Below are 27,789 nucleotides of genomic sequence, written 5' to 3' on the forward strand. Positions count from 1 at the left end.
CACAATACAAGAACTCGTGGGCATTTGATGAAATTGCTGAGCAGACAGGTTAAAATGGATAAAAGGAAGTACTTCTTCCTCATAACATGTGGAATTCACTGCCACAGGAGGTGGTGGCGGCCACAAGCATAGCCACCTTCAAGAGGGGGTTAGATAAAAATATGGAGCAGAGGTCCATCAGTGGCTATTAGCCACAGTGTGTGTGTGTGTATATTATATATATATTTTTGGCCGCGGTGTGACACAGAATGTTGGACTGGATGGGCCATTGGCCTGATCTAACATGGCTTCTCTTATGTTCTTATGAAATTGCTCCAAGGTGACCACTTCAAGTTCAGAGCACTAGAACTGTTTTAATTCCATCTTAACTATAGGAGCTCCGTGGCACAGAGTGGTAAAGCTGCAGTACTGCAGTCCTAAGATCTGCTCATGACCTGAGTTCAATCCTGGTGGAAGCTGAGTTCAGGTAGCTGGCTCAAGGTTGACTCAGCCTTCCATCCTTCCGAGGTTGGTAAAATGAGTACCCAGCTTGCTGGGGGGGAAAGTGTAGATGACTGGGGAAAGCAATGGCAAACCACCCCATAAAAAGTCTGCCATGAAAACATTGTGAAAGCAGTGTCACCCCAGAGTCGGAAATGACTGGTGCTTGCACAGGGGACTACCTTTACCTTTAAAAAAAACCCAACAACCTATAGTCGGGGCTTTTTTTTGTAGCAGGAACTCCCTTGCATATTAGACCACACACCTGGATGTAGCCAATCCTTTAAAAAACTTACAGTAGGCCCTGTACTAAGAGCCCTGTAAGCTCTTGGAGGATTGGCTACATCAAGGGGGTGTGGCCTAATATGCAAAGGAGCTCCTGCTACAATATACAATTAGCAGGAACGCATCTCTGGCTGGCTTGGTGTTGGAATGTGTGGTCTAATATGCAAATTAGTTCCTGCTGTGCTTTTTCTACAAAAAGCCCTGTGTGAAACAATAGTGACATCAAGGGGTGTGGCCTAATATGCAAATGAGTTCCTGCTGGGCCTTTTCTATTTCAAAAAGTCCAAACTATAGTTATCGCTCAATTACTTGTGCATATTGACTTTAACTAGCCCTTCCTGTCAACTAACACCCCCCCACACACTCTCTCTACCTATATCTTGAGGGAGCCTGTTTCAATGTATCCGAAGACGTGTGCATGCCCACGAACTCTGGCTCCCCAAATTAAACTTTGTTGGTCTTAAAGGTGCCACACTGGTCTCAAACTTTGTTCTAAGAAATGGTGCTGTATCCGAATGGGGATCGACACAGAAAAGACCATAGTGGCTCCATAGAAGCGTGGCATGCAAATTCATAAAGCATTTGTAGGAAGATAAACATTTAGGAGCATTCTGAAGTGGGCGGCTAGAATCGAGTCCAGTAGCGCCTTTGAGACCAACAAGGTTTTGGGGGTATAGGCCTTGACCTGGGAAGAAGAAGAAGACCGTAGATTTATACCCCGCCCTTCTCTCTGAATCAGAGTCTCAGAGCAGCTTACGATCTCCTTTATCTTCTTCCCCCACAACATAGATCCAAGTGGGCAGCCGTGTTGGTCTGAAGCAGCAGAAGAAACTAGGAGTCAAGTGGCACCTTTAAGACCAACGAAGTTTTATTCAGAACGTAAGCTTTCGTGTGCTAGAAGCACACTTCGTCAGATGAGGAATCAGGTACAACGAGCAGAGCTGCATATAGTTGGCAGGCAGTGGTTTAGAATGCAAAATGGTGCAAATTTAAAATCCAATGACAAAAAATAGTAAAATTAACAAATTGAGCAAATAGAGTGATTAACAGATATCCTCACAATTTGACGTGTTACTGTTTTGTTGGGTTTCTCACACTCACGTTACCCAGATCAGAGGTTTGCTCAATTTGTTAATTTTATTATTTTGCCATTGAATTAAATTAATACCAGTTTGCATTCGGAGCCACTGCCTACCAGCTATATGTCGCTCTGCTCACTGTACCTGATTCCTCGTCTGATGAAGTGTGCTTAGAACTTCTGTGGCAGGGGCAAAATCTGGAGCCTCTGAAAGTGGCCAAGTCGAGGCAGCCAACCCTAAAACTTTGGAGTCAAGAAAGGACTGCATGCAAGCAGGGGGGTTCCTTCCATTCTCCCTATCCCCTAGCCCATTCCACACAGCTTCCTCCACCTCCCTCCTTTCCGCCTGCTCTTGTTGCTTCAGTGCCCTGCTCAGCTCTCCCTGCTTTGGTTGCTGCTCAGGTCTCTCTCGGCTTGACTTCGCGAACGAAGATTCAAGAAGGGTGCGGTAGTCCACGTCTGCTGCAGGCTCGCTGGTGGCTGACAAGACCAATGCGGGACAGGCAGGTCCGGCCACAGCGGCTGCAGGGAAAAGTCTGATTTAGGGTTGGTCCTGTAGCAGTGCGATTCTTCCTCGATCTCCTTTTGTCCTCAAGACCAGCTATGCGTGCGTTCTCAAAGGAAGAGACAGCCTGGTGGATGGTGTGCCTCCATGCTTTGCGATCTGAGGCTAGGTCAGACCACTGGTGATGGTTGATGCGACAGGTGCCAAGGGATTTCTTCAAGGAGTCCTTGTACCTCTTCTTTGGTGCCCCTCTATTTCGATGGCCGGTGGAAAGTTCGCCATACAGGGCAATCTTGGGAAGGCGGTGGTTTTCCATCCTAGAAATATGCCCTGCCCAGCGCAGCTGCGTCTTCAACAGCAGTGCTGCTCAGGACCAAAAAAAGAAATGGCTGCACCCTGGAGGTCAGGGGGCGGTGTCGCCACAGGCCCCCCCCCATGGCCATGGGCGTAAGCAAATAACTTATACAAGTAGCTTGGGACTCTGGCCAGCCCATGGACTATCTGGTGCATGTTGTCCACTTTATACTAAATATACCCTTCTCCCCGTTGTTCACTTTATGCTTAGTGTAACGTCACCCAATAATATATATTGAAAGAAGCAGACCAGAAAGGCCAAGATTTGACGTTGTTGTATTATCTGCCCAAGGAAACGGTGACCCTGAAACACAATTGTACACCCACCCACCCCAAGAGTGTGTCAGGAGCCTCTCTCTCTATTAAGAGAATATACAGTTGACTTCTCAAACATCTATGTGAGGTCTGACAGCAGTGGTAAGAATAGGAGTAACGAGGAGGCCTCCACAGACTTATGGGGGTAACCAGGCTTCATTTTGAGCAGGAGCTCACAGGACCAGAGCTCCGGAAACTCTAAATTTTATTGAGTTTTTTCTTTCTTAAACCCCCTTTCCCCAATGGGCTTCATTGTTTAATCCCCCTGGAAGAATTTTGCTGAACTCTGACAAACTTTCTAATAGTTTTCCCCACAAAAAAAATGGGAAAATAACCAAAACATCTAAAGCAGACAGATAGAAATCTTCCTCACGCCATTGTGGCCACATAGGAGAAAGTAATTTTAAAAGTATGATGAAAGGAAGGTTTTATGATGACATTTATAATTCAAGAAGCATTTTAAAGTAGATGCTGAGCAGATAAAATTTAGAACACCTTCTGGTGATGTCGGGGGTGTTTGGGCTGGATAAGAACCCTGAATGGGCCCCAAGCCATATGTTTGGGGTTTCTGATCTAAGGCTCACTCCATAGTCTGGGAGGAATGAAACTTGCCCTTAAAATTTACAAATCTTTTAAAGCAGGGAAACGTTTTTGCAATGCATACAGTATTCTTTATTTGCAGCACTCACGTTTTAAGGAGAGGACTCAAAGGCTTCTTTCCTTGAACTTTCACTCTGTTATCAGGACCACAGAGCTTCTTATCCTCCATCCATTTATCTTGTCTTCAAGATCCTCACAGCCACCTACTCATCTTTCCCTCCCTGAGATTTCACACTTTTAATTCCACAGATCAAAAACCCAGTGCCAGAGGATCCATGGCTGAAGAGAAACATTTGCTGAGGTGATTTCTTACCTGTCATTTTCCCCTCCCCATTTTAATAAATAAGCATTTGGGGGAACGAACCATGTAGAGATGTAAGACGGGGGAGGGAAATCCTTCCATATAGATAAAATAGTACGTTGCAAAGATCTAGCCTAACCTCACAGTTACGCGCAAGCTTTCTGAGTGCAGGAGTGTTTTGCCACCATCCTCATCTGGAGTACGTTGTATACGTCCCACCAGTGTCCATGTTTTTCTAAATATGCACCTTATTGTTTTACTCCTTACAGATTTAGCATAACACCCCATGGAAGTTACAACTGGCACATCCCAACACGACTGAGATAAATGTGCTAGTCTAAGGAAATAGGGACCCCAAGACCTCCCTGTACAGCCTGCCGATGTTATTTAGGATCCTCTCCCCTTAATCAAAGAAAATGACCAATTTCGCACTCACCTTATGTCGCTCTCACGTTCGTCTTCTCAGTGTGGCTTTCTTCTGATTTCCCACTATCTGCCCTGGGGCTGCAGCAAGGATCGGCATTTTTGCACAGCAAACAGAAACTGGTTTTTAGCGCCGATCCTTGCTGCAACCCCGGGGCAGATAGTGGGAAATCGGAAGAAAGCCACGCTGAGAAGACGAACGTGAGAGCGGCGTAAGGTGAGTGCGAAATTGGTCAATGTCTTTTCTTTCGGGCTGTCGGACCTTATGAAATCCAGCAAGCAACAAGCATCATATTATAGTTCTGGAATAACTCAACTGTACAAATGCATGGATTAGCTTCCCGCCTCTTGTTTCGCGACAATCCTATCCAAGCTTTCCACCAGCAGCCACTGTGCCCACCGCCCACCATAATCATGCTGGTTTAAAATATCTTAATAAGCTGTTTGACTGTCGGGGGGAAGGCCGGCCTCCTGTTTTTTTCGTTCGGAGCTTGCTGGGAGTCACTGCGACACGCAGTTTGGAAATCGGTTCCCGGCTCTCCCATTCCATCAGCAGTTCCTTCTGTATTGCGGCAGGCAGCTCAGAAAACATTTTGGCATCAACGCTGGAAGGGAGGACACATTTGGACCCTCCTTTCTGATCTCCGTCATGGGAACTTCCTTCATCGGTTTGTTCCAGCAGCTCCGGAACGCACGCTTGGCGAAACTGAGGCTGAGCCAGAGGTAAGCTTTTAAAAGTCGCACACGTAAGCTCACTTGCTGGCGTACTTGCAGTAGCCTCCAGAGATCTGTGCTGTGGACCAAGGCACCTCGGAGCAGGCCTGAGAACAGAAGGCGATGACGGCCCACTGGGAGATACGATATCAGATGGCACCAAAGAGCAAATGTTTTGAGAACTCCCAGAATGCCGAGGAGTTTGGCTCGTTGGGTCTGGTGCCTGGTCTGACTGCTCTTCCCTTGAAGCAAACGACGACTGACTCCAAACACTTGCCGCAGTATTTCTTTCCCCCTTTTGGCTAGATAGGATTTCTTCTTTAATTTCCCTCGGGAGCTGATTGAACACATCATAGTCAATGCCAGCAGGAAGCAAGCGAAGGGGGAATTCAAAGAATTCTGGGGTCTTTGGTAGCATCTCTGTCGTGCTTCCATTTTCTCCTGGTGAGACTTCGCAGGCCCCCACTCGACCTTCTGGAGGCGTATGCTCTGCATCCACATCTTCCGTTTTCTGCAACGCGACACAATCTTTTGCCTACAGTCTCAGACATCGAAAGAGTATCTTTCAGTTCACCATAAGCGCTTCAGAATTACTGACCTGTCGCTACGGTTAACTGCATGTCCCTATGTACAGCGCTGTGGCACCGTCTTGAAAATAAGCCCATGAAATAACTGCGATAAAAATTGTCTGCGAAAGCCTGTCTACTACATAACATTTATCCCTTTCTAGTCATTCTCAGATCAACAAATCAACTCGCTTTCTAGATCAGGGGTGCTGAACTCATTTTCTGTAAGGGCTGGATCTTGACCTCGTTGGGCCGGGCCACGTGTGTCATAAAATGTAATGCCAGGTCAGGGAGATACAAACTTAATAAAGGACACAGACAAACACACACACTCAGCCTAATCCACCTCACGTCGACTGAGGGGTGACATGATAGAGGTTTACAAGATTATGCATGGGATGGAGAAGGTAGAGAGAGAAGTACTTTTCTCCCTTTCTCACAATACAAGAACTCGCAGGCACTCGATGAAATTGCTGAGCAGTCAGGTTAGAACGGATAAAAGGAAGTACTTCTTCACCCAAAGGGTGATTAACATGTGGAATTCACTGCCACAGGAGGTGGTGGCGGCTACAAGAGGGGGTTGGATAAAAATATGGCGCAGAGGTCCATCAGTGGCTATTAGCCACAGTGTGCATATATACAACATGGCTTCTCTTATGTTCTTACTGGCTTGCGAAGCCTCAGCCAATAGAAGGAAGAGAGGCTTGGCTCAGTAGCTCTGCTGTGCAATTGAGACAGCCTGGCAAAGCAAGCTCTTCCCCCTTCCCAAGAGAGAAGCCTCAGCCAATGGAGAAAATAGAGTCTTTGTAGCTCCTGCGCGATTGAGCAAGCCTTGCAAAGCAAGCTGTGATGCAGAAGGAAGTAAGAGAGAGGGAGAAGAAAGCAGATGACAGCCAGTTGCTCAGTGAGCCACTGCATAAATTAGCTTGCTCTTCAGCCACCCTTCCTGAACTAAGACAAAAATGTGTGAACCGGAGGCTAAAAAACTGTGAGCAAGCTCACACTAACTCAGCTTAGAGGGAACACTATTTGGGGTGTTCCCCCAAGTATGTAGAGATGCATCCTATATCTGAAAGTGGCCCTATAGTGCTGTTTTTACCATTTGCACAGGATCCAGCTAGTTGGCTATTAGAGCAGGGGTGTCAAACACATTTGTTATGAGGGCCGGATCTGAAATAAATGAGACCTTGTTGGGCCGGGCCATGCTGGACCAGGCCATGTGTGTTCCTATTTAAGATTAGGTACCAGAGATATAATCTTTATAAAGGACACAGACAAACAAAATGTTTTTTTTAAAAAAAACTTAAACTAAAACATGCTTAAAACATTAGCATTCATTGGTCTTAAAGGTGTTTTCTTTGTATTTCTCCCATAGGATCCAGGGAACTGGACAAAGGAAGCTCTCGCTCTTTCCTTCCTTCCCCAGTGGACCAGGAAAGGGAGAAGCCTCAGCCAATAGAAGGAAGAGAGGCTTGGCTCAGTAACTCTGCTGTGTGATTGAGAGAGCCTGACAAAGCAAGTTCTGACTCCCCCACCCCTTCCTCCCGAAGGGAGGAGCCCCAGAACAATGGAGCTACATTTGCTATGTAGCTCCTGTGCAATTGAGCAAAACTTGCAAACTAAGCTGTTTTGCAGAAGGAAGCAAGAGACAGGGAAAAGGAAGCAGATGACATCCAGTTGTTCAGGGGCCTGATTTAGCCCCTGGGTCATATGTTTGACACCCCTGTATTAGAGTGTCTATTGGGGAAGGCAATGGCAAACCACCCCGTAAAAAGTCTGTCGTTAAAATGTTGTGAAAGCAATGTCACCTCAGAGTCGACTGGTGCTTGCACAGGGGACTACCTTTACCTTTTTACCATTTTAGTAGGGGCAGTCAAGGCTTTGTTTTGTAGCAGGAACTCATTTGCATATTAGGCTAACCCCCCCCCCCCATGTAGCCAATCCTCCAAGAGCTTACAGTAGGCCCTGTAATGATTGGCTACATCAAGGGTATGTAGCCTAATATGCAAAGGAGTTCCTGCTACAAAACAAAGCCCTGGGGCTAGCTAAAGCTACAGCTGTAGTTTATTCAACCAGCATTATTTTAAAAGTTACTCAAAATTATGCTGCTTGCACCAAATAATATATACTACACGTTCAGGCAAAGCATGGGATGAAAAAGGTGTAACATGGGAGTTGCTGGAAACAGCATAGGGGGTCTAACATATTTTAAACCACTGCAAAATAATGGTTAGTGTGTTGGAGTAGGATTGGGGAAGTCCATTTTCAAATCCCCACTCAGCCATGAAGGTAACCTACCTTGCAAGGTTGTAAGGATTTTAAAAAGGGGAGGGGGAGAGCCATGTATGCTAGTCTAAACTCTTTGGAGGAAAAAGCAGGAATCAAGTTGCACCTTTAAGACCAACAAAGTTTTATTCAGAATGTAAGCTTTCGTGTGCTAGAAGCATGCTTCATCAGAAGTGTGCTTCTAGCACACGAAAGCTTACATTCTGAATAAAACTTTGTTGGTCTTAAAGGTGCACTGGACTCTTGCTTTGTTCTACTGCTTCAGACTAACATGGCTGCCCGCCTGGATCTATCTCTTTGGAGGAACTGCAGGATAAAACGTGAAGGATAGGAAAACTGCTTCCTAAAACCTGAGCTGCATATGTCTCCCAGTGGGGAAAGAAGGAAAAACGCAGCATTGGGCACAGAATGCAGCTTTTGTAAAACAAAGGTCTTATTTGTAAGCTGCCTCAAGCAGATCTTCCAGAGAGATGGCGTATTAATTTTCTTAACAACAAAAAAGAAAAAAACAGTACATATGAACATATGAAGCTGCCTTATACTGAATCAGACACTTGGTCCATCAAAGTCAGTATTGTCTTCTCAGACTGGCAGTGGCTCTCCAGGGTCTCAAGCTGTGGTTTTTCACACCTATTTGCCTGGACCCTTTTTTGGAGATGCCAGGGATTGAACCTGGGACCTTCTGCTTCCCAAGCAGATGCTCTACCACTGAGCCACCATCCCTCCCCTGAGTCTTCCCTATTAATCTTTCCAGTTAATTCAGGATGTGACAGGACAGAGGTTTTAATAGATTAGTTCTGAACTTACTTGAACAAGTTTGTTGCTGTGTGAAGGAGCCGGCCGAGTTAAATAAAATCCAATCGACTGCTTGGTGGAAGCAGGAGGGGCTTTCAGGTTGGAGAAGCAGACGCTTAGAAGGGTTAGGTGGAAAGGAACTTTCACATTGATCATCTTATGAAACAGTTTCATAACTATGGCGACCAGCTGAGTCTGGATGCTGGAGTCACCTGAAAAGTTAAACGAGAAAAATGCAGTTGCGCAAAGTCTTCAGTATCAGACAAGGTCTGAGCTATGCTTCCGACAGAGATAAACTTTATTATGTTTGCAATGGGGAAGCCTCTGTTACCAGTCGCCTGAGCCAGCGGGGTGGCATGGAATGTTTGGCTGCTTAGGGAATTAAAACAGTTTGCAGTCCAACTTCCGCGAGGGAAGACACACTAGTCAGTTTGGCTGAATAGATCCCGTTGAACAAGGAAGCTAAGAAACAATGAACCTAAAGGGGAAGGGGTTGAAGGAATGTTATGTAGGAGGTAATGCACTGGTGGTGGGGGGGGGGGAGGAGAACAAAAAGGAAGGCCAGGTGGGTTAGAGCAGTGGAAACAGGGAATTGAGAGAATCAGTGTGCTGTAGTGGTTAGTGTCAAACCAAGATCAAGAAGACAAAGGGTCAAACCAAGATCAAGAAGACCCCTGCTCAAACATGTTCACTGAGTATCCTTCGGCCAGTCATTGTATCTCTGGGTTTTTGTGAGGCTATAACGGAAGACAGCCAAGTCATCTATGTATGGGATCAACATATCTTAAGGATCTTAATGACCCTCCCCGGCCACTGTGGTCATCTGCAGAGGCCCTTCTTTGGGTGACCTTGTCATCTGAGGTTAGATGGAGGGCAACCCAAGAAAGGGCATTCTCATATTTTCAACACGGCACCAAAGCGATGGAATTTCCCAGGAATTATTTCTCTTCTGCCAAACAGGTGAAGACTTCCCTGTTTTGATTACCGTTTCTTCAGTGACCCTCCTCTCTGCGTATGTGTTTTGTTTACTTGTTGTTCTTATATATTTGGTATTTTTAAAACTCGTTTTAATGCTTTTGATTATTCACCGCTTTGGGGACTCTAAGCTGGGTGGAAATGCCGCATAAAAACGTTTTCAATTAAATAAATCTCCACTGCTCTGAGCTCCTCTGGGGAAAGCTGGGACAAGAAATGTCAGCTGTGGTTTCTGCCATCGCTGCAGCATTGCGAGAGACTGGTACTCAATGTCTGCGCAGGGATAAGTAGGGATTTACGATTCCCGTTGCTTGCCATAATCCCACGCCATACTGAGCTGCATCCACTTCAAGGGCCAAAATGAAAGCAATTGACAGAGCAATTACCTGTTCCAATCCTCTGGACCACATGAGATGGAATTGGACACTGGCGGCCCTTCCGGCTAAGCCCTCGAGAAACCTGGCGGAGCGTTAATTTTATAGTATGCGGCTTTCTGCCATCCTTGTACAATCTAAAGCACATGGAGGAGAGAGGCTGATATGACTGCCATTTTGCAAACATCCCAGCTGGCTCTAAGAAAGGAGTCCTTCTACCAGATAAAGAAGACTAGCAAATGATTGTAAACATGTTGCACTTAAATGCTACTGCGAAGTGTTATAACAACGCTTCATTTAACCAGTAATTCATACCCCCATCCTAAAAGAGACAAGCTGCTGTGATCAGCCAACAATGGAGAGATGTGGGGATAATACAGGGAGCTGGGATCGAGGGATGGCATCTTGTCTATGACCAAGCCACTGGAAGGGGCTTTTTAAATAAAATTTCCCAGGCCTGTGTTGCTGAGGGACAGACTTAGACGTTTACCCAGCTCATTGTGCTCTACCAGGATGTATTCTGGCATGATGCCTGTAATCTTGTGAGTTCAGAAACAGCCAGAAGCCTCTCTAGCAATATATAGTCACCAGGGCTTCTTTTAGAGCAGGAACTCCTTTGCATATTAGGCCACACCTCCTTGATGCAGCCAATCCTCCTGAAGCTTACTGTAGGCCCTGTACCAAGAGGCCTGTAAGGATTGGCTGCATCAAGGAGGTGTGGCCTAATATGCAAAGGAGTTCCTGCTACAAAAAAGTCCTGATAGTCACTAAATATTCATTCCTTTTCTAACTTGAAATCATAGCAAGTGATGAAGCAAGAGGGCAGCTTTCCAGTTAAGATAGGGCCGCCAAATCTCCCACCATGGTCTGGAGTGATGGCTGGGGGGAGGGGGAGGGGGAGCCAGCATGCTGTGTGTCTCCACATCACTTCCAGGGAAAACCCAGAAGTGACAAAGGACAGCTCGAGAGATCGCCAAAATTTCATTTGGCAAAGCCATAGTGTTTTCTACAGCTACTCTAAATCATTTCTAGGTTTTCCCTGGAAGTGATGTAGAGACACAGAGGTAGGGCTTTTTTGTAGCAGGAGCTCCTTTGCATATTAGGCCACACACCCCTGATGCAGTCAATCCTCCAAGAGTTTACAGGGCTCTTAGTACAGGGCCTATTATAAGCTCCAGGAGGATTGGCTACATCAGGAAGGAGTGACCTAATATGAAAAGTTCCTGTTACAAAAACAGCCCTGCACACAAGACATTCTGCAACCCACCCCCACATGGGGAGAGGCTGCGGCTCCACAGTAGAGCATTTGTTTGGCATGCAGGAGGTCTTGGGTTCAGTCCCCGGCATCTCCATTTGAAAAGATAAGGCAGGAGGTAATGTTTGGCCAAGCAAGTGGTAAAAAATTAAAACACCGTCACAATTGCAGTAAGCTAGCGTAACTTCATTGCAAGCTCAATTGAGTTTCTGCTGATCACAGACTCAACCAAAGTCAGGCATAAGCAAGTACGGTGACCATCACCTGTCCAAAAGGCTGCCAATCAGCTCTCCAACTTTCTTCTTAACCTCTGCTTCCGAAGAGCATTTTCTAAAGGAATCTTCATCACTTAGAGACTGCAAAATATGCAAAAAACCCTAAGCCCTGTTATCCTAATAAAAGGGACAACCAAATCCACAACTTAGAAATGAAGAAATGGTGCAAAGTGGATATGAATCAGTGTATTTGTGAGCAATGGCAAATCACCCTATAAAAAGTCTGCCATGAAAACTGGTGCTTGCACAGGGGACTGACTACCTTTACCTTTATTTGTGAGCACTCAGACACTATTTCTATGTTCTATGCTTTAAGGAATCATCTGTAACATATTCTGCACAGGACTGAATGCAAGCTTGTTTTGTGATAAATCGCCTCTCCTTTTCCAGTGTTTTCCAAATACATGGCATTATTGTGGTAAGATGTATGTGTGGGGGAAGGGGGAAATACCTTTTGGCAGGTTTCCAGCCAGTCTGAGCACCAGCACATGAGCATACATGAATACTTCAGTTTGGTGAACTGGTAGAGCCAGTTTGGAGTAGTGGTTAAGTTAGTGGAGTCTTATCTGGGAGAACCAGGTTTGATTCCCCATTCCTCCACACACAGCTGCCGGTGTGGCCTTGGGTCAGCTACAAGTTCTCAAAAGAGCTGTTCCCTCAATAGCTCTCTCAGACCTACCTACCACACAGGGTGTCTGTTGTGGGGAGAGGAAGGGAAAGGAGATTGTAAACTGCTGTAAGACTTCAAGTGAAGGGCGGGGTATAATTCCAGTCTCTTCTACTCACACCCCATATCTAGATTCAAGTCAGTGGGACCTCAGCCATTCGTTGCCAAGGATGAAGGGCAGGATTTGCACTCACCACAAGACTTTCTCTCAAGTGCAATATTTTACTTTCTATAATAGCGAATGGCACCATTCAGTTTTATAGCAGAAGAAAGTAAGAAAAGGTTGCGTTTGGGGATGCAGAATCTGGGGTGGGTGTTTAGTCTATTAGCTGCCATGGTCATATTTCAAGGTGACAAACAGTTAGGCATTAGCTTATAAACAGCATTTCTCAAGGTAAGAGACAATATCTGTCTGACCAGTAGTTGCTTTTTGCTTCCCAAGGAATTCATGGCAGCTCACATGATTCTCTCTTCTTTCCTGTTTTATCTTCACAACAACCTTACAAGGTTGGTTAAGAAGAGATTGACTTACATGAAATGACCCATTGAGTCTTATGGTAAAGTGAAGATTGGAAGCTGGGTCTCTCTAATCCTAGTCCAACATGGTGGCCATTTAGAGCTGCATGTCTCTGGTTGTGGTGAGGTTTCCCATCTTCCATGCAGCAGGAAAGATCTTGTTTAAAAAACCTGTGGCACTGGCTATCAAATCATATCACTTCTGGTTAAAAAGAACAAGGAAGTAACAGGGTAACTCTAGGAATCACCAGAAACTCTATGGTTTACCAGAGTTTCTGGTGATTCCCAGTGCTACCTATCACTTCCAGTATTTCCACAGGAAGCAATAAGCCATGCCGCTCCCCATATCCCTGTCTACAGCCCTCCCTGGCATCCTTATAGCCACTACACTGGCTGCCACCCTTATAACCTTTACACCAGACTGTCACATGTATACCTGAGGAGGCCCTGATGGGGTAACCGGAGCATCATCCTCTCCTCGACTCACTTTCTGCAGATGTCGTGCAGCCGAAACACCCAGCTCTCTCTCTAGCACTGCAGCCGAACACATCTGGAGATCACAAACTGTGGTAAGTCCCAGGGCTGCAAGGCGTTGTGCGGTTTTATACCCAACACCTGTGTAAAAACAACAACAAAACAACAACCATAGTACCACAATGAGAAAGGCCTGAGGTCACATAATATTTTGGTAAAATTAAGTGGTATAAATGTTTAAGAGGGGAACACAGGATAAGGAACACTGCAACTCCCTTATCATACCTAGTGTTGCTCTTGGCTCAGTGGTAGAGCACCTGTTTAGCATGCAGAAAGTCCCAGGTTCAGTCCCTGGCATCTCGACTTATAAAGGGCCAGGCAGTAGGGGATGTGAAAGACCTCTGTCAGAGTCCCTGGAGAGCAGCTGCCAGTCTGAGTAGACAAAACTGACCTTGATGGACCAAGAGTCTGACTCAGTGTAAGGCAGCTTTATGTGTTCTTGGTCATGCTAGAGATAAAATAGGGATCCAGAAAGCACTGGGGGGGAGCAGGAGGGGAGAGGAGATTCTCATTCTCACCCAAAATAGCCCTTCAGCCACAGACGACACAAAATGGGGCAGAGGAATTATCATATTGGATTTATATTCCACCCCATACTGTGAATCTCAGAGTGGTCACAATCTCTTTTATCTTCCTCCCCCACAACAGACACCCTGTGAGGTAGGTGGGGCTGAGAGAGCTCTTACAGCAACTGCCCTTTCAAGGACAGCTCCTACGAGACCTATGGCTGACCCAAGGCCATCCCAGCAGCTGCAAGTGGAGGAGTGAGGAATCAAACCCAGTTCTCCCAGATAAGAGTCCGGGCACATAACCACTACACCAAACTGGCTCTCATTCTTCATACCAGGCAGTTTCCTTATGTGTTCAAGGCTGGCAATCAAACCATGCCAACTCTCAGGTAACAGGACGGTCTGCTGATTTGGTCTGAAGGCCCCAGACACTAATTTGGACAGGAGTTTATTAGAAGCTATGCCGGCACAACCCGTGAGGCCCAGTCTGCAATGCACGGATTCTCTCATCTCCGCTGCTATCTGAGATCCAGCTGCCAGCCTTATATGCGTCAAATCGTGTAGATTGACAGCTGCGAGGCAAAAAGAGAAATAGAGAATGGTCAGAAGAGCTGTGGTTCTGTAGTTATAGAGAAGACTCAACCCCAACAGGAACACTGGACATGCAATTTTTAAGTGTATTTGAATCTCCACATTACAGTTCCTGCCACTGGAGGTGGTGGCGGCTGCAAGCATAGCCAGCTTGAAGAGGGGATTGAATAAACATATGGAGCAGAGGTCCATCATTGGCTATTAGCCACAGTGGATTGTTGGAACCCTCTGTCTGGGGCAGTGATGCTCTGTATTCTTGGTACTTGGGGGTGGGGGCACAGTGAGAGGGCTTCAAGTGTCCTGGCCCCACTGGTGGACCTCCTGATGGCACCTGGTTTTTTTGACCACTGTGTGACACAGAGTGTTGGACTGGATGGGCCATTGGCCTGATCCAACATGGCTTCTCTTATGTTCTTACATTCCTGTCCCATCTGGTTTTTGTCCATGGAGGTCCCACGATCCCTGGCACAAAAAGAGAGGTCCCCTCTTCTCTGTTAACCAGCAGAAAAACTGGTTAGACCCACAATACTGCAAGATTGGGGAACTATCCCAGTCATTCCCTTTTCCCAGAGAATTCTTGAAAGCTGTAGATCAGGAAGGAGGCAGAGAGGAATTTCCAAGAGATGTACAGCCCCCAGGATCCTTTGTGGGCTGCAGGGTTGTCATTTCTGGGTTGGGAAATTCCTGGAGATTTGGGAGGGGGGTGAAACTGGGAAGGATGGGGCTTGGGGAGGGGAGGGGCCTCAGCAGGGTACAATGCCATAGAGTCCACCCTCCAAAGCAGCCATTTTCTCCAAGGAAACTGATCCTTGCTGACTGGAAGTCAGTTGTAATTTTAGGGGATCTCCAGGCTCCACCTGAAAGTTGGTAACACCAGTCAGAACATAAGAGAAGCCATGTTGGGTCAGGCCAATGGCCCATCCAGTCCAACACTCTGTGTCACAAAGTGGCCAAAAAACCACAAGTGCCATCAGGAGGTCCATCAGTGGGGCCAGGACACTAGAAACCCTCCCACTGTGCCCACCCCCCAAGGACCAAGAATACAGAGCATCACTGCCACATAACTAGTACGAGCTTAGAGTGCACGCATGCATAAGAATTATACCAGTGCGGAGTAATTCTGAGGAGGATTAGACTAGGACTTTGGAGACCGGGACTCAAACCCTCCCTCTGATAACGAAGCTTGGGCTGGTTATGCCCCCTCAGCTTCATTTCCTCCAAGTGTTGCTGTGAAGATAATGTAGGAAAGGAACTACATATGCTGCCCTGAGCATCTCAGAGGAAGGACAGGATAAGAATATAAGAAAAGCTATATTGGATCAGGTCAATGGCCCCTCCAGTCCAACACTCTGTGCCACACAGTGGCCAAAACTCAAACAGAAGGACTCAAGTAGATTTCCTCAGCAGACCACAGCACTTCACATAACAAGCTGCGTCTCCATCAGTACCTGAGCTGGTGCATTTTAATCCAATGTGGGGCTTTGGCCAACGCTACCTCCTCAACTTACTCTGATTCCCATAGACATGACCGGAGACAGAGATCTGAGAAAAACCATCCTTCTTCCGCTCTTCCAACCTCTTCTCTACCATTTCAGTGACATCCACAAAGTTTTCATCTAATCCAAGCCTTTCCACCAGCGGCGTAAATTCTTCCAACAGTGCTAAAAAAGCATAAAGTGGAATTAATGGAGTCACTTCAGGAAAGCGTTTTCATACAACCAAGATCTCTAGAAGAAAACCTAAGAGTATAAGAGATCATATTCCACACAATCCCATAAGGCTGTCTTATACAGAGTCAGAACGCTGGATGACAGAGCAGTATGAAGGGACAAAGGCTACTGACTTCAATGGACCCATATAAAACAACCTGAATATCCCTGCAAGCGAGAGACTTGAATATTCCTGTGAAACTTACTGCCACAAATTGTGGCAACAGTCACTGTTCTAGATGGATTTGTTGGTTTGGTGGGGGCTGCTGGACAGGTTTTTAGAATCACAGAATCATAGCATTGGAAGGGACCTCCAGGGCCATCTAGTCCAATGCCCTGCACAATGCAGGAAACTCACAAATACCTCCCCCTAAATTCACAGGATCTTCATTGCTGTCAGATGGCCATCTAGCCTCTGTTTAAAAACCTCCAAGGAAGGAGAGCCCACCACCTCCCGAGGAAGCCTGTTCCACTGAGGAACTGCTCTAATGGTCAGGAAGTTCTTCCTAATGCTGAGCCGGAAACTCAGTCACCTCCTCTCCAGCCTAACATGCCCAGCTCCTTCTAACTTTCTTCATAGGACTTGGTCTCCAGACCCCTCACCATCTTCGTTGCCATCTTTGTTGCCTTTATGCTGCCTTTCCACCCAGTCAGGATCCACAAGGTGGCAAACATCTACACATAGAGCTGCCCTTCTGCAGGATCTCCTGAAATGAAAGTTTCAATGGCCCTGGCCAATCCCGAAGGGGAAAGAGGCTGCAGCTCAGTGGTAGAACATCTCCCTCGGTCCATCAAAGTCAGTATTGTCTACTCAGACTGGCAGCTGCTCTCCAAGGTCTCAAGCTAAGGTTTTTCATGCCTATTTGCCTGGACCCTTTTGTGTTGTAGATGCCGGGAATTGAACCTGTTACCTTCTGTTTACTAAGCAGATGCTCTACCACTGAGCCACTGTCCCACTTGGCATGGAGAAGGTCCCAGGTTCAATCCCCAGCAACTCCAGCAAAGGACCAGGCAGTATGTGATGCAGAAAGCTCAGTGGTTCATTGGTAAAACATCTGCTTGCCATGCAGAAGGTCCCAGGTTCAATCCCTGACATCTGCAGTTTAAAGGATAAGGCAGTAGATGATGTGAAAGACCTCTATGAGAGACTCTGGAGATTCCCTGCCCGTCTGAGTAATATTGATTTTGACGGACCAGTGATATGATTCAGTATAAGGCAGCTGCATATGAATGGAAGTTTCCCATTGGTGGCATCCTTTATTAACAAAGATTGTCCAGGCTACAACAACAGCCTCTTGTTTAAGGGTTGAATTGCATCATGCATTAGCATATAATGCTAAGACATTAGCTCCAAAGAACAAATAGCTAGTTAGGATCTTGGATCCCAGGATCCCATGACACCACTAAACAGGGGAAAGGGGCGCAACGCACAAGGCATTCTCTACTATCACGCCATCTGATCCTTTCTGTACCTGTCATGACCCAGATGGGTTGCTGCCTAAAATTGCCACCACTCTGGATTTATGGTTCCTTGGGAAGGCCCAGAGTACCCTCCCGAGCCCAACCAAAAATGCCCCTTTTAGCCGAGAAACACAGGCGTGATGACCAGGCAGAGAACATTAGGAAGATAAAGGTTTATTAATACAGGGATGGGTATTTAAACAAGGCAAGGTGCTTAATAGATATAACAGTGGATAAAGGAAAATGAAAATAAACCCTAAGAAGAAGAACAACAACAACTGTAGACTCAGAGCAGCTTACAATCTCCTATATCTTCTCCTCCCACAACAGATACCCTGTGAGGTGGGTGGGGCTGAGAGGGGTCTCACAGCAGCTGCCCTTTCAAGGACAACTCCTACAAGAGCTATGGCTGACCCAAGGCCATTCCAGGTGCAAGTGGAGGAGTGGGGAATCAAACCAGGTTCTCCCAGATAAAGAGTCCGCACACTTAACCACTACACCAAACTGGCTCTAACACGGTTACCTGTACTTCCTCTAGCCTGTTAGTCGTCAGGGCCCACAGCCCTTTTCCCCAGGCCATCTGCCTGTGACTCACTCTACCTTCTGAGTGAGGGATCCTTCTCTCAGCCACAGGCTGCCCTCCCAGCCTGACTCTGTGAGAGAAAAGAACACAGTTCCACAGCCCACAAAGTTGATGTATCCATCTCCTCATATAATCCCTGGACACTGATTGGTTACAGCGGGGATTGTAGGCTGTGTCTGCTTCCTACTCCCACTCTGATCTCTAGGCCTAGGCCTCCCTAGGCCTTGTCTCCCAGTCCTGCACAGATCATGACAGTACCTTAAACCAGAAGGGTGGTTAAGAACATAAGAAGAGCCTGCTGGATGAGACCAATGGTCCATCTAATCCAGCATCCTGTCTCACACACAGGGCCAGCCCTAGACTGTCTAGCGCCCTAGGCAAGGCCCCACACTGATAATGTCACTGAGTCACATGGGGGGGGGGGGCTGATCCGGTTCCCCCAGAAGGCTGGCATCCTAGGCAATCACCTAGCTTGCCTAGTGGCAGGGCCGGCTCTGCTCACACAGTGGCCCAACAGCTGCTCTAGAGAGCCAGCAAACCAATATAAAGGGCTCAGATCCCCACAAGGTGGCTGCCCACCGCTGGTTTCCAGCAGCCCTGTCAGTAGGGGTTCCCTTAAAGCCATGGATCCTTGTGGTTACCATGACCACTAGTAACTGAGTGGGGCCAGGAGCCGGGGTCAGAACTTGTGTAGTGTGCTCCTCACACGGAGCACACTAAGCAAGCATCACACACTACGCAAGCATCGTAGCGCTCCCTCGACCCTGCTCAGGCAGCTCCAACATTCCTTTGCAAACAGAGGGGGTGGGGAGAAAGATCAGCTCTCGTGAGGCCCAGTTGCCAACAGTCTGCGGACTGGTACTGGTCTGCGGACTGGTGCTGGTCCATGGACCAGGGGTTGGGAACCCCTGCGTAATAATACATCCTCTTAGAGGGAACAACTGGTGTTTGAGGCAAACATTGGGATGGGAAGAATCTAAATCTAAAGATGAGAACGGCTTTCCCTTTCTCAGTTTATTTCATTCATTTGTATCTCACCTTTCTCCCTAAGGGGAACCCAAAACAGCTTATATTATTCTTCCCTCCTCTATTTTCAGCCCCATAACAACTCTGTGAGCTAGATGAGGTGGAGAGTGTGTGACTGGCCCAAGATCACTCAGCAAGAGTGGGGATTCGAACCTGGGTCTCCCGGATGCTAGTTCAACACTCTAGCCACCAAACCGCACTGTGTCTCTTCCACTACGAGAATAAGCTGTACCTGTAACCTTGTAAGACATTTCCCTGTATTTTGTAAGATCTTCTCCATTAACCAGGACGAGTTGCGGACATGTTTCTTTCGCTTCTTTGACAGTCGTGGCTTTCTTGACACCAAGTCCTCTGGCTTCATAATTGCAGGTGACGACCAGGGTTTTCTGCCGCACCGCTGAATGAGAGAATTACATCACTGAAAGGATACACCTGGAAAGTTCAACACATCGAGGAATCTTAAAATAAACCCAAAATTGTGTTTTAGTTTTGTTCCCATATTTCCTTCCCCCCAAAAAACAAGGACTACAATTCAGACTCTTAATGCAGCTGAGGTTAGCACCATGGGCTGGCAGTAATAATGTATAGAAAGAAAATCACAGTCATGACAGGGCTCATTTTGTAGCAAGAGCTCCTTTGCATATTAGGCCACACACCTCTGATGAAGTCAATCCTCCAAGAGTTTACACTAGGCCCTGTCATAAAGACCCTGTAAATTTTTGGAGGATTGGCTATATCAAGGGTGTGTGGCCTAATATGCAAAGGAGCTCCTGCTACAAAATGAGCCATGTGTATTCTCCAAGCTGCTGGCTGGCTTGGCTTGCAGAAGTGATTTAAAGAGAGAAATGCCTTCTTCCAAGCCAGCCGATGGAGCGGTGGGAGCTTCAAGAGCCACACAATCTGTGTGAAAGAGCCACGTGTGGCTACCGAGCCACGGTTTGGCCACCCCCAGTTTAAGCTGTAGTGAATGCAATTATCCAGTGCACCAATTGTTGGCCTTAAAACGGGCAGTTTGTGACAAGTTTCATGATTTCTTATATGACTCAGGGTTTAAGGTGATGACTAATAACAATCCTCTAACTTGTGTACTAACCTCTGCCAAGTTAGATGCTGCAGAACAGAGGCGGGTGTCAGTACTATCTTTAGATTTTAATTTTAAAACCGTTTAGAAGTCTGAAAAAGCTAATGTGAACGCTAACTTCCTCCCTAGAAGATCTGATGATGCTCCCACAGAAAATGAAGTTGTGAATAAAAAGAATTGCTAAAACGCTCTTTAGAAGTCGACAAGATTCCAAAGCTTAAAAGTTATGAGGTGCTGAAGGTTGTAAGGCAGTTATTCAAGTGCGTACTGCAAGTCCCGAACATTCGGCAACAGCAAAATTTAACAAAGGGGACAACAGTCACATTAAAACTCTACCTTCCTCTCAAAGAATAGTATTTCCAGAAAAATTTAAAAATGAAAGATACCGAATCAAAGCTTTTTATAATCAAAACAGTAGGCTTCCTGATTAGAAAAAAAGTTGCAGAGAAAGGGCAAGTATGTAGCTAAAATAATACATTCTTTAAAGAAAAAGGAAGAGTATGAAAGTAGGCTTGTTATCTGACGGCGTAGCCTCGACTTCTTTAAAGCCTCGAATGGATATGACGCCTCAAATTCTTTATCAGAAAGTGCAACAAATGGGAAAAGGTGTAGAAAAACTTGTCATCCCATACCCTCATGGAAAGAGAGCTCCAGAAGGAATCCAAGATAAAATAGGTCGCTTTGGAATCGAAAGAACTTTAAATTTGACTAAAGATACATTTTTCTGGCCTGAAATGACTCAAACGATAGAACAAAAGTGCTGTGACCGTGAATGCTGTATAAAAAAGAAAGTTAGAGCAGAAAAAAGCAGCTAAAATTTAACGTAAAAGCATACATGCCCTTAAAATTACTTTGTATAGCCTTTTTGACTCTTGAACCAGATGCAGCTGGTACCAAAAATATTTTGATGATTACGAATCATTTTACCAAATACGCACAAACATACTCAACCAGAAATAAAACCGCAAGAATGGCAGCTACAACTTTGGGGGGAAATTTTATACATCATTATGGTTTCCTCAGGTAGTTGCACAGTAATCAAGCTGCAGAGTTTGAGTCAGAATTAGTTACAGAACTGAGTAAAATTTTAGGAATTAAGTCGCATACTTCACCATATCATCCAAGAAAAAAACTAGCTGAAAGGTTAAATTGTACCCTTTTCGACATGCTGGGTACATTAAAAACAAAAAAAATCATCTCTAGAAAAAGTATATAAAACTACTAAGTCATGTGTACATTTTGTACCAAAAATAATACTACAGGAAAACCCCCTACTTCTTAATGTTTAGAAGACAACCATTAAAGTGTTTTGGGATAGAGCCAAAAGGGTAAACTGAAGTGACTCATCAGAAATATAACTAAATTTGAGTCCAGTGCCACCTTTAACACCAACAAAGTTTAATTCTGGGTATGTTTCGTGTGCACAATCACTTCATCAGAAATATGTAAGGCTCTTAAAATGCAAGTTTCATTATGCATATATTACCACCCAAGAAAGTGAAAAACATTAACAAGCCAGCAACAAAGAAGTTTGGATGCTAAAGTCATGGTAAAATACCATTTTGACAGGCGACAAAGTTCTAGTATGCAATTTAAGCCTCCACGTCTGCAGAAATTAGCTTGCTAAGTAAAAACCTGTTTTACATACAGTTCTAGATCAACCTGAGGAAAATACTCCAGTTTGGTGTAGCAAGTTAAGTGCATGGACACTTATCTGGGAGAATCAGGTTTGATTCTCTGCTCCTCCACTTGCACCTGTTGGAGATTCGGAGTGGAGGATGGGATATAAATCCAATATCTTCTTCTTTATCTTCTTTACACAGGATGCAATCAGAAAACAGCCAAAGCATCGTTGAAACTTTGCACTGAGGTATGCTGAGAGCTGTGAATTTCTTTCCTCCTTTAAAGGCATGTGTGACATAGACATTCCATACATGCGTGATAACAGACATTTCAGAGGATCCTATTAGCAGAAGGATGAGGCAGAAAGCAACTGATGTTGCGGACTCAGTAGGAGGAGAGGAATTCGCATTTCGGTCTCGTTTCCTTCAAACCTCAATCCCTTACTAAGGGGATTCACCCCAAACTCCTCTTCCAAAAAGGTTAATGTAGCTCAAAATCTTCATGAGAAAAAGCAAGGGAAATAAAATTATGTTGCCAAACTCACTTGTCATAGTTTCTCCCAGTACAGTGACCCCTGTGGAAATTAATAGTCTACCTTCCAGGCCTAAAAAGGTTAGAACCAAGCCTGCTAAACTAGATGATTATGTTCTGAGCTTTCCAGTGAAGTCAACCAGAATAACTTTCAATACAGTAATATGTAATTGCTTACTGTCTTGCTATTCCATTAGTCCTAAATTTGTAGATACCGTCAAAAAGAGAGTATTGTAGCCAAAGAGAACGTCACCCCTAGCCAGTAATGTTTGACAGAGAAAGAGTTAAGCTTCTAGATCAGGGGAGTCAAATGTGTGGCCCATGGGCCAGATCAGGCTCCCAGAGGGTTCCCAAAAGGCCCACGAGTATGTCTGCCTTCTTCTCCCTCTCCCTTGCTTCCTTCTGTTTCACAGCTTGCTTTGCCAGGCTTGCTGAACTGCACAGGAGCTACAGAGCAAAGCCTCTGTTTTCTCCATTGGCTGAGACTCCTCCCTTGAGGTGAAAAGAGACCTTGCTTTGCCAGGCTCTCTCAACCACACAGCAGAGCTACTGAGCCAAGCCTCTTTTCCTCCTACTGGCTAAGGGCTAATGTCAAGCATCGATATTTCTCAATAATCAGTCTTTTGTTGTTAAATGAAAAGTTGCTTTATTGTAGAAACTCAGAAGCTTTACCAAGGGCAGAATCCTTGGAAGTAATGACAGTTTGAGTCACGGGTTCAAAGGTTAGTACATAGTATCTATTTTATTACTAAGGAATTTAGGCTATTAAAAACATCTCTCTTTCTCACACTTCTTCCAGACCTGATAAGAGCTGTCTGTGTGAATGTGGAGGAGAGGCACCTCACAGCCAGGCTGTGATGTAAACATCCTTGGGCTAGATGGATTTACTGTTTGGCCAAACATTGTAAAAGGGAAGGGGGCGGTGGATACTAGCGGCCTGCTTTCTGTCCAAGAAACCATAATTGTACTTAGAAATATGCATGCTTGACACCTTTAAAAGATCACTGTTCTGTTGTGTTACTAAGATCTATGTTTTTGTTCCATAATATGATGTTATGTGAACAAAGAGCCCTGTAAGCTTTTGGAGGAACTGGCTACATCAGGAGTGTGTGGCCTAATATGCAAAGGAGCTCCTGCTATCAAAAAAGCCCTGCAAGCATCATTCCAAGTTCTGCCCCGTAGAACGCACAAACTAAGGTTCCACAAACAGACCCATAGTTGCAGTATACACATAAATTCAAATGCCTCCAGCAATCAAATAACATTACCTAAAGGTTTGCCTCTTAATTCAGGACTGTAGATCATTTCGACCTGCGCATAAAAACAATCCAAGTCCAAGTGTACAATGACCCGGCGTAGAGTGCTTCCAGATGGTATCGCTTTGCTGTGACTGGCTGTAAAGAAAGGACAACGTTCAGCAATTCCATTTTCACCACATCCACACGGACGTTTCATTCTCCTTTTGCTTCCTAAGTGGAGCAATTTTTTCACACATCCACGAAGAAGAAGGAGAAGAAGGAGATTGGATTTATACCCTGCCCTCACTTCCCGAAAGTGTCTCAGAGCAGTTTGCAATCTCCTTTCCCTCCCCCTCCCCACAACAGAAACCCTGTGCTGTGTGGGAGGTGGCTCTGAGAGAGTTATGACTGATTCAAGGTCTCATCAGCAGCTGCATGTGGAGGAGTGGGGAATTGAACCCAGTTCTCCCAGATTAGAGTCCACGTTCCTAAACACTACACCGAACTGGCTCTCCACGTATCATGCACTTTCCGGGTTCTCCTTTGCTTTGTTCCAGGCAGTGTCATCCAAGCCCACTAGGTTCTGTCCTGTCTACTGCCAAAGAGTTGCCCTGTGTCTCATGTTGTAGGGAAGAGGGGTCAACAACTAGTGCCAGCCCAATTTTCCCAGTCCAGTTTCAAAGAGGGTGACAGACTGTACTCCTTGCAGCACCAGTGGGGTGTAGTGGTTCAGAGTATCAGACTAGTATTTGGGAAAACTGGGGTTCAGATCCCCACATATCTCCTTAAGCCCACTGCTAGCCACGCTCTCTCAGCCTCACCTACCTCACAGGGTTGGCGTGACAACAAAATGGAGGAGAGGAGAATGCACTAAGCCATGGGTGTCAAACTCATTTGTTATGCGGGTCGGATCTGACATAAATGAGACTTTGTTGGGCCGAGCCATGTTGGGCCAGGCCGTATGTGTACCTATTTAAGATTAGGTAGCAGAGATAGAAACTTTATAAAGGACACAGACAAACACAAATATTTTTTTTTAAAAAACTTAAAATAAAACATGCTTGAAATGATAGCACTTGTTGATCTTAAAGGTGCTTTCTTTGTGTCTCTCCCACAGGATCCAGGGAACTTGGCAAAGGAAGCTCTGGCTCTTTCCTCCCCAGGGAACCAGGAGGTGGAGGAGTCGCAGCCAATAGAAGGAAGAAAGGTTTGGCTCAGTAGCTCTGCTGTGCAACTGAAAGCGCTTGGCAAAGCAAGCTCTCCCTTCCCCCCTTCCTCCCCGAGGGAGGAGCCTCAACCAATGAAGAAAATAGAGATTTTGCTCTGTAGCTCCTTGTGCAATTGAGCAAGCCTTGCAAAGCAAGCTGTGATGCAGAAAGAAGCAGATGACAGCCAGTTGCTCGGGGGCCTGATAGGAACCCTTCGAGGGCCTGATTTGGCCCCCAGGCCACATGTTTGACACCCCTGCACTAAGCCACTTTGGTTCCCACTGGGGAAAACGATAGGGTAAAAAGGAATAGAATAAATGAATATTATAGAAGCAATTTCCCCCCACCTGCCACAGAACACCAGAAAAGAGTGAAGGGGGAAGAGTTCCTGAGACAACTGGAAGTCTCCTTGTTTGGTGTAGTGGTTAAGTGTGCGGACTCTTATCTGGGAGAACCGGGTTTGATTCCCCACTCCTCCACTTGCACCTGCTAGCATGGCCTTGGGTCAGCCATAGCTCTGGAAGAGGTTGTCCTTGAAAGGGCAGCTGCTGTGAGAGCCCTCTCCAGCCCCACCCACCTCACAGGGTGTCTGTTGTGGGGGAGGAAGGTAAAGGAGATTGTGAGCCGCTCTGAGACTCTTCGGAGTGGAGGGCGGGATATAAATCCAATATCTTCTTCTTCTTCTTCCCTCTAAGCTGAGATAGTGTGAGCCTCCAGCTCACACATTTTTGTCTTAGCTCGGGAAAAACTGCCCCAGAGCAAACTAATTTATGCAATAACTCACCACTTTCATGCCAGTAGCTCACGAAGTAGAATTTTTGCTCACAAGATTCCACAGCTTAGAGGGAGTATTGCTCCTCATCAACTACCAGAACATGCATTTTGGGGGGAGTAAGGCTGCCAACTCTGGGTTGGGAAATTCCTGGGGACTTTGGGGGTTGCTCCCGGGGAGGGCGAGGTTTATGGAGGGACGGGACCTCAGCAGGGTACAATGACTGAGCCCACCCTCCAAGCAGCCATTTTCTCGAGAGGAACAGACCTCTGTCCTCTGGGGACCAGCTGCAATTCCAGGAGGTCTCCCGCCATCGCCTGGAGCTTGGCAACCCTAGGGGATAGGCTGGAATTTGAGGAAGGGGGCAAATTCCTCTTCCTCAGCTGCATTTTTTAACTTCTGTAGCTTCATTCTGCTAAGGTTACCCTATGTGGGACTGCCGGTACACCATCTTCAGTTATCATTGGACATAAAGGTTTTTTAAAAGATTTTTTTTGAGGGGAGGGGCAGATAGAGATGTCTTTTCTAATGTCATGATTGCATTAGTCTCCCAATGCAAAGACCTCTGCACACACAAGCTGGGGTTGCCAGCCTCCAGGTGGGGCCTGGGGATCTCCCGCTTTTCCAACTGAGCTCCAGCTGGCAGAGATCAGCTCCCCTGGAGAAAATGGCTGCTTAGAAGGGAGGACTCTGGCACTGTACCATGCTGAGGCCCCTCCCCTCCCCAAACCCCACCCTCTCCCGGATCCACCCCCAAAGTCTCCAGGTATTTTCCAACTCAGATCTGGCAACCCTAAAGTAGGCTCCTCTGTGCAAGAATCTCTCGCACATACTTGCCAGAGAGCGTCAATGGGGGGTGGCACACAAATGCACAAGGTGCCCCCAAGCTCAACACAAGCCCTGGTGACATTGCAAAACAGGGGGCAGCATTCCCACTAGGGTTGCCAAGTCCAACTCAAGCAATATCCGAGGACTTTGGGGGTGGAGCCAGGAGCAAGGGTGTAACAAGTATAACTGAACTCCAAAGGGAGTTCTGGCCATCACATTTAAAGGGTCCGCACACCTTTTCAATCCTTTCCCTTTATTTGGAATAATGAAGGATAGGGGCACTTTCTTCAGGGGCTCATAGAATCGGACCATCTGGTCCAATCCTTTTGAAACTTGGAGGGTCTTTTGAGGAGAAGCACCGGATACAGTGCTGAAAATTTGGTACCTCTATCTAAAAAAACAACCCCCCCCCCACCACAGCCCAGATGCCGCGGATCAATTCTCCATTAAACCCTATGGGAACATAGCGCCCAGCAGATATTTCCCTCCCCCCCTCCCCCGCCGCTTTCTGATGACCCCGAAGTAGGGGGAGGGCCTCCAAACCCGGGGATCCCCTGCTCTCACCTGGGGATTGGGAACCCACGTTCCTCCAGCCCCCGCAGAGGCCAAGCCGGGGCCCCGCTCCCCAGGCAGCGCCGGTGACCCCGAGCCCCTGCAAGGCGAGCGAGAAGCGGATTCCAGCCCCCGCTCCCTCCCCGTCCCCAGTTTAGATCCGAAGGGAAAGCCGCGTTTACTCGCGCCTCTCCCGAGTCCGCCGCAGGGCTCCGGGAACAGCCAATCCGGCGCCGCCACCGTCTCCTCCTCCTCCTCGTCTTCTCCGGAGCTCTCCATTTCCCCGCCGCTTCTGCGCAGCGGAATCCGGCGAAGCCTGGGCAGGGGCTGGCCGGGCTGGGAAGGCGGAGTTCGAGAGGAGGAGGAGGAGCCCTCCTTTGCCTGTCCTCCCTCCTTCCGAGCGCCCTGCTCTTTCTTAGCAGAGCGATGACAGCAGGGCTCTCAAACTAGGGTTACCGCCGCCAGATGGCCTCTTCGCAGAGGACGGCTCCTCTCTTTTAGGGGCCCGTCCTCATTGGGGAAGAGCCCCCGTGGCGCAGAGTGGTAAAGCTGCAGTACTGCAGTCAGAGCCCTCTGCTCACGGCCAGAGTTCGATCCCCGGCGGAAGCTGGGTCAGGTAGCCGGCTCGAGGTTGACTCAGCCTTTCCATCCTTCCGAGGTCGGTCAAATGAGGACCCAGCTTGCTGGGGGGAAAGTGTAGATGACTGGGGAAGGCAATGGCAAAACCACCCCGTTAAAAGGTCTGCCGTGAAAACGTTGTGAAAGCAAAGTCACCCCAG

The 27,789-nt window shown here is 46.7% G+C and overlaps 1 protein-coding gene across 1 annotated transcript; it reads right to left on the minus strand.

Moving 5' to 3' along the window:
- Positions 1-3,665: 3,665 nt before the first annotated feature.
- Positions 3,666-27,253, minus strand: POLI (DNA polymerase iota). The gene is made up of 10 exons (XM_060236166.1): positions 27,193-27,253; positions 23,681-23,806; positions 19,410-19,574; positions 15,907-16,059; positions 14,143-14,379; positions 13,201-13,379; positions 11,571-11,662; positions 10,064-10,188; positions 8,715-8,914; positions 3,666-5,566 (listed from the first exon to the last, which is right to left on the minus strand). Exons 2-10 carry the CDS (start codon positions 23,715-23,717, stop codon positions 4,754-4,756), a joined length of 2,001 nt encoding a protein of 666 aa, XP_060092149.1. The 5' UTR covers positions 23,718-23,806; positions 27,193-27,253; the 3' UTR covers positions 3,666-4,753.
- Between the last annotated feature and the right edge of the window lie 536 nt (positions 27,254-27,789).

Source organism: Heteronotia binoei, chromosome 4 (assembly GCF_032191835.1).
Source record: "Heteronotia binoei isolate CCM8104 ecotype False Entrance Well chromosome 4, APGP_CSIRO_Hbin_v1, whole genome shotgun sequence".
Taxonomy (NCBI): domain Eukaryota; kingdom Metazoa; phylum Chordata; class Lepidosauria; order Squamata; family Gekkonidae; genus Heteronotia; species Heteronotia binoei.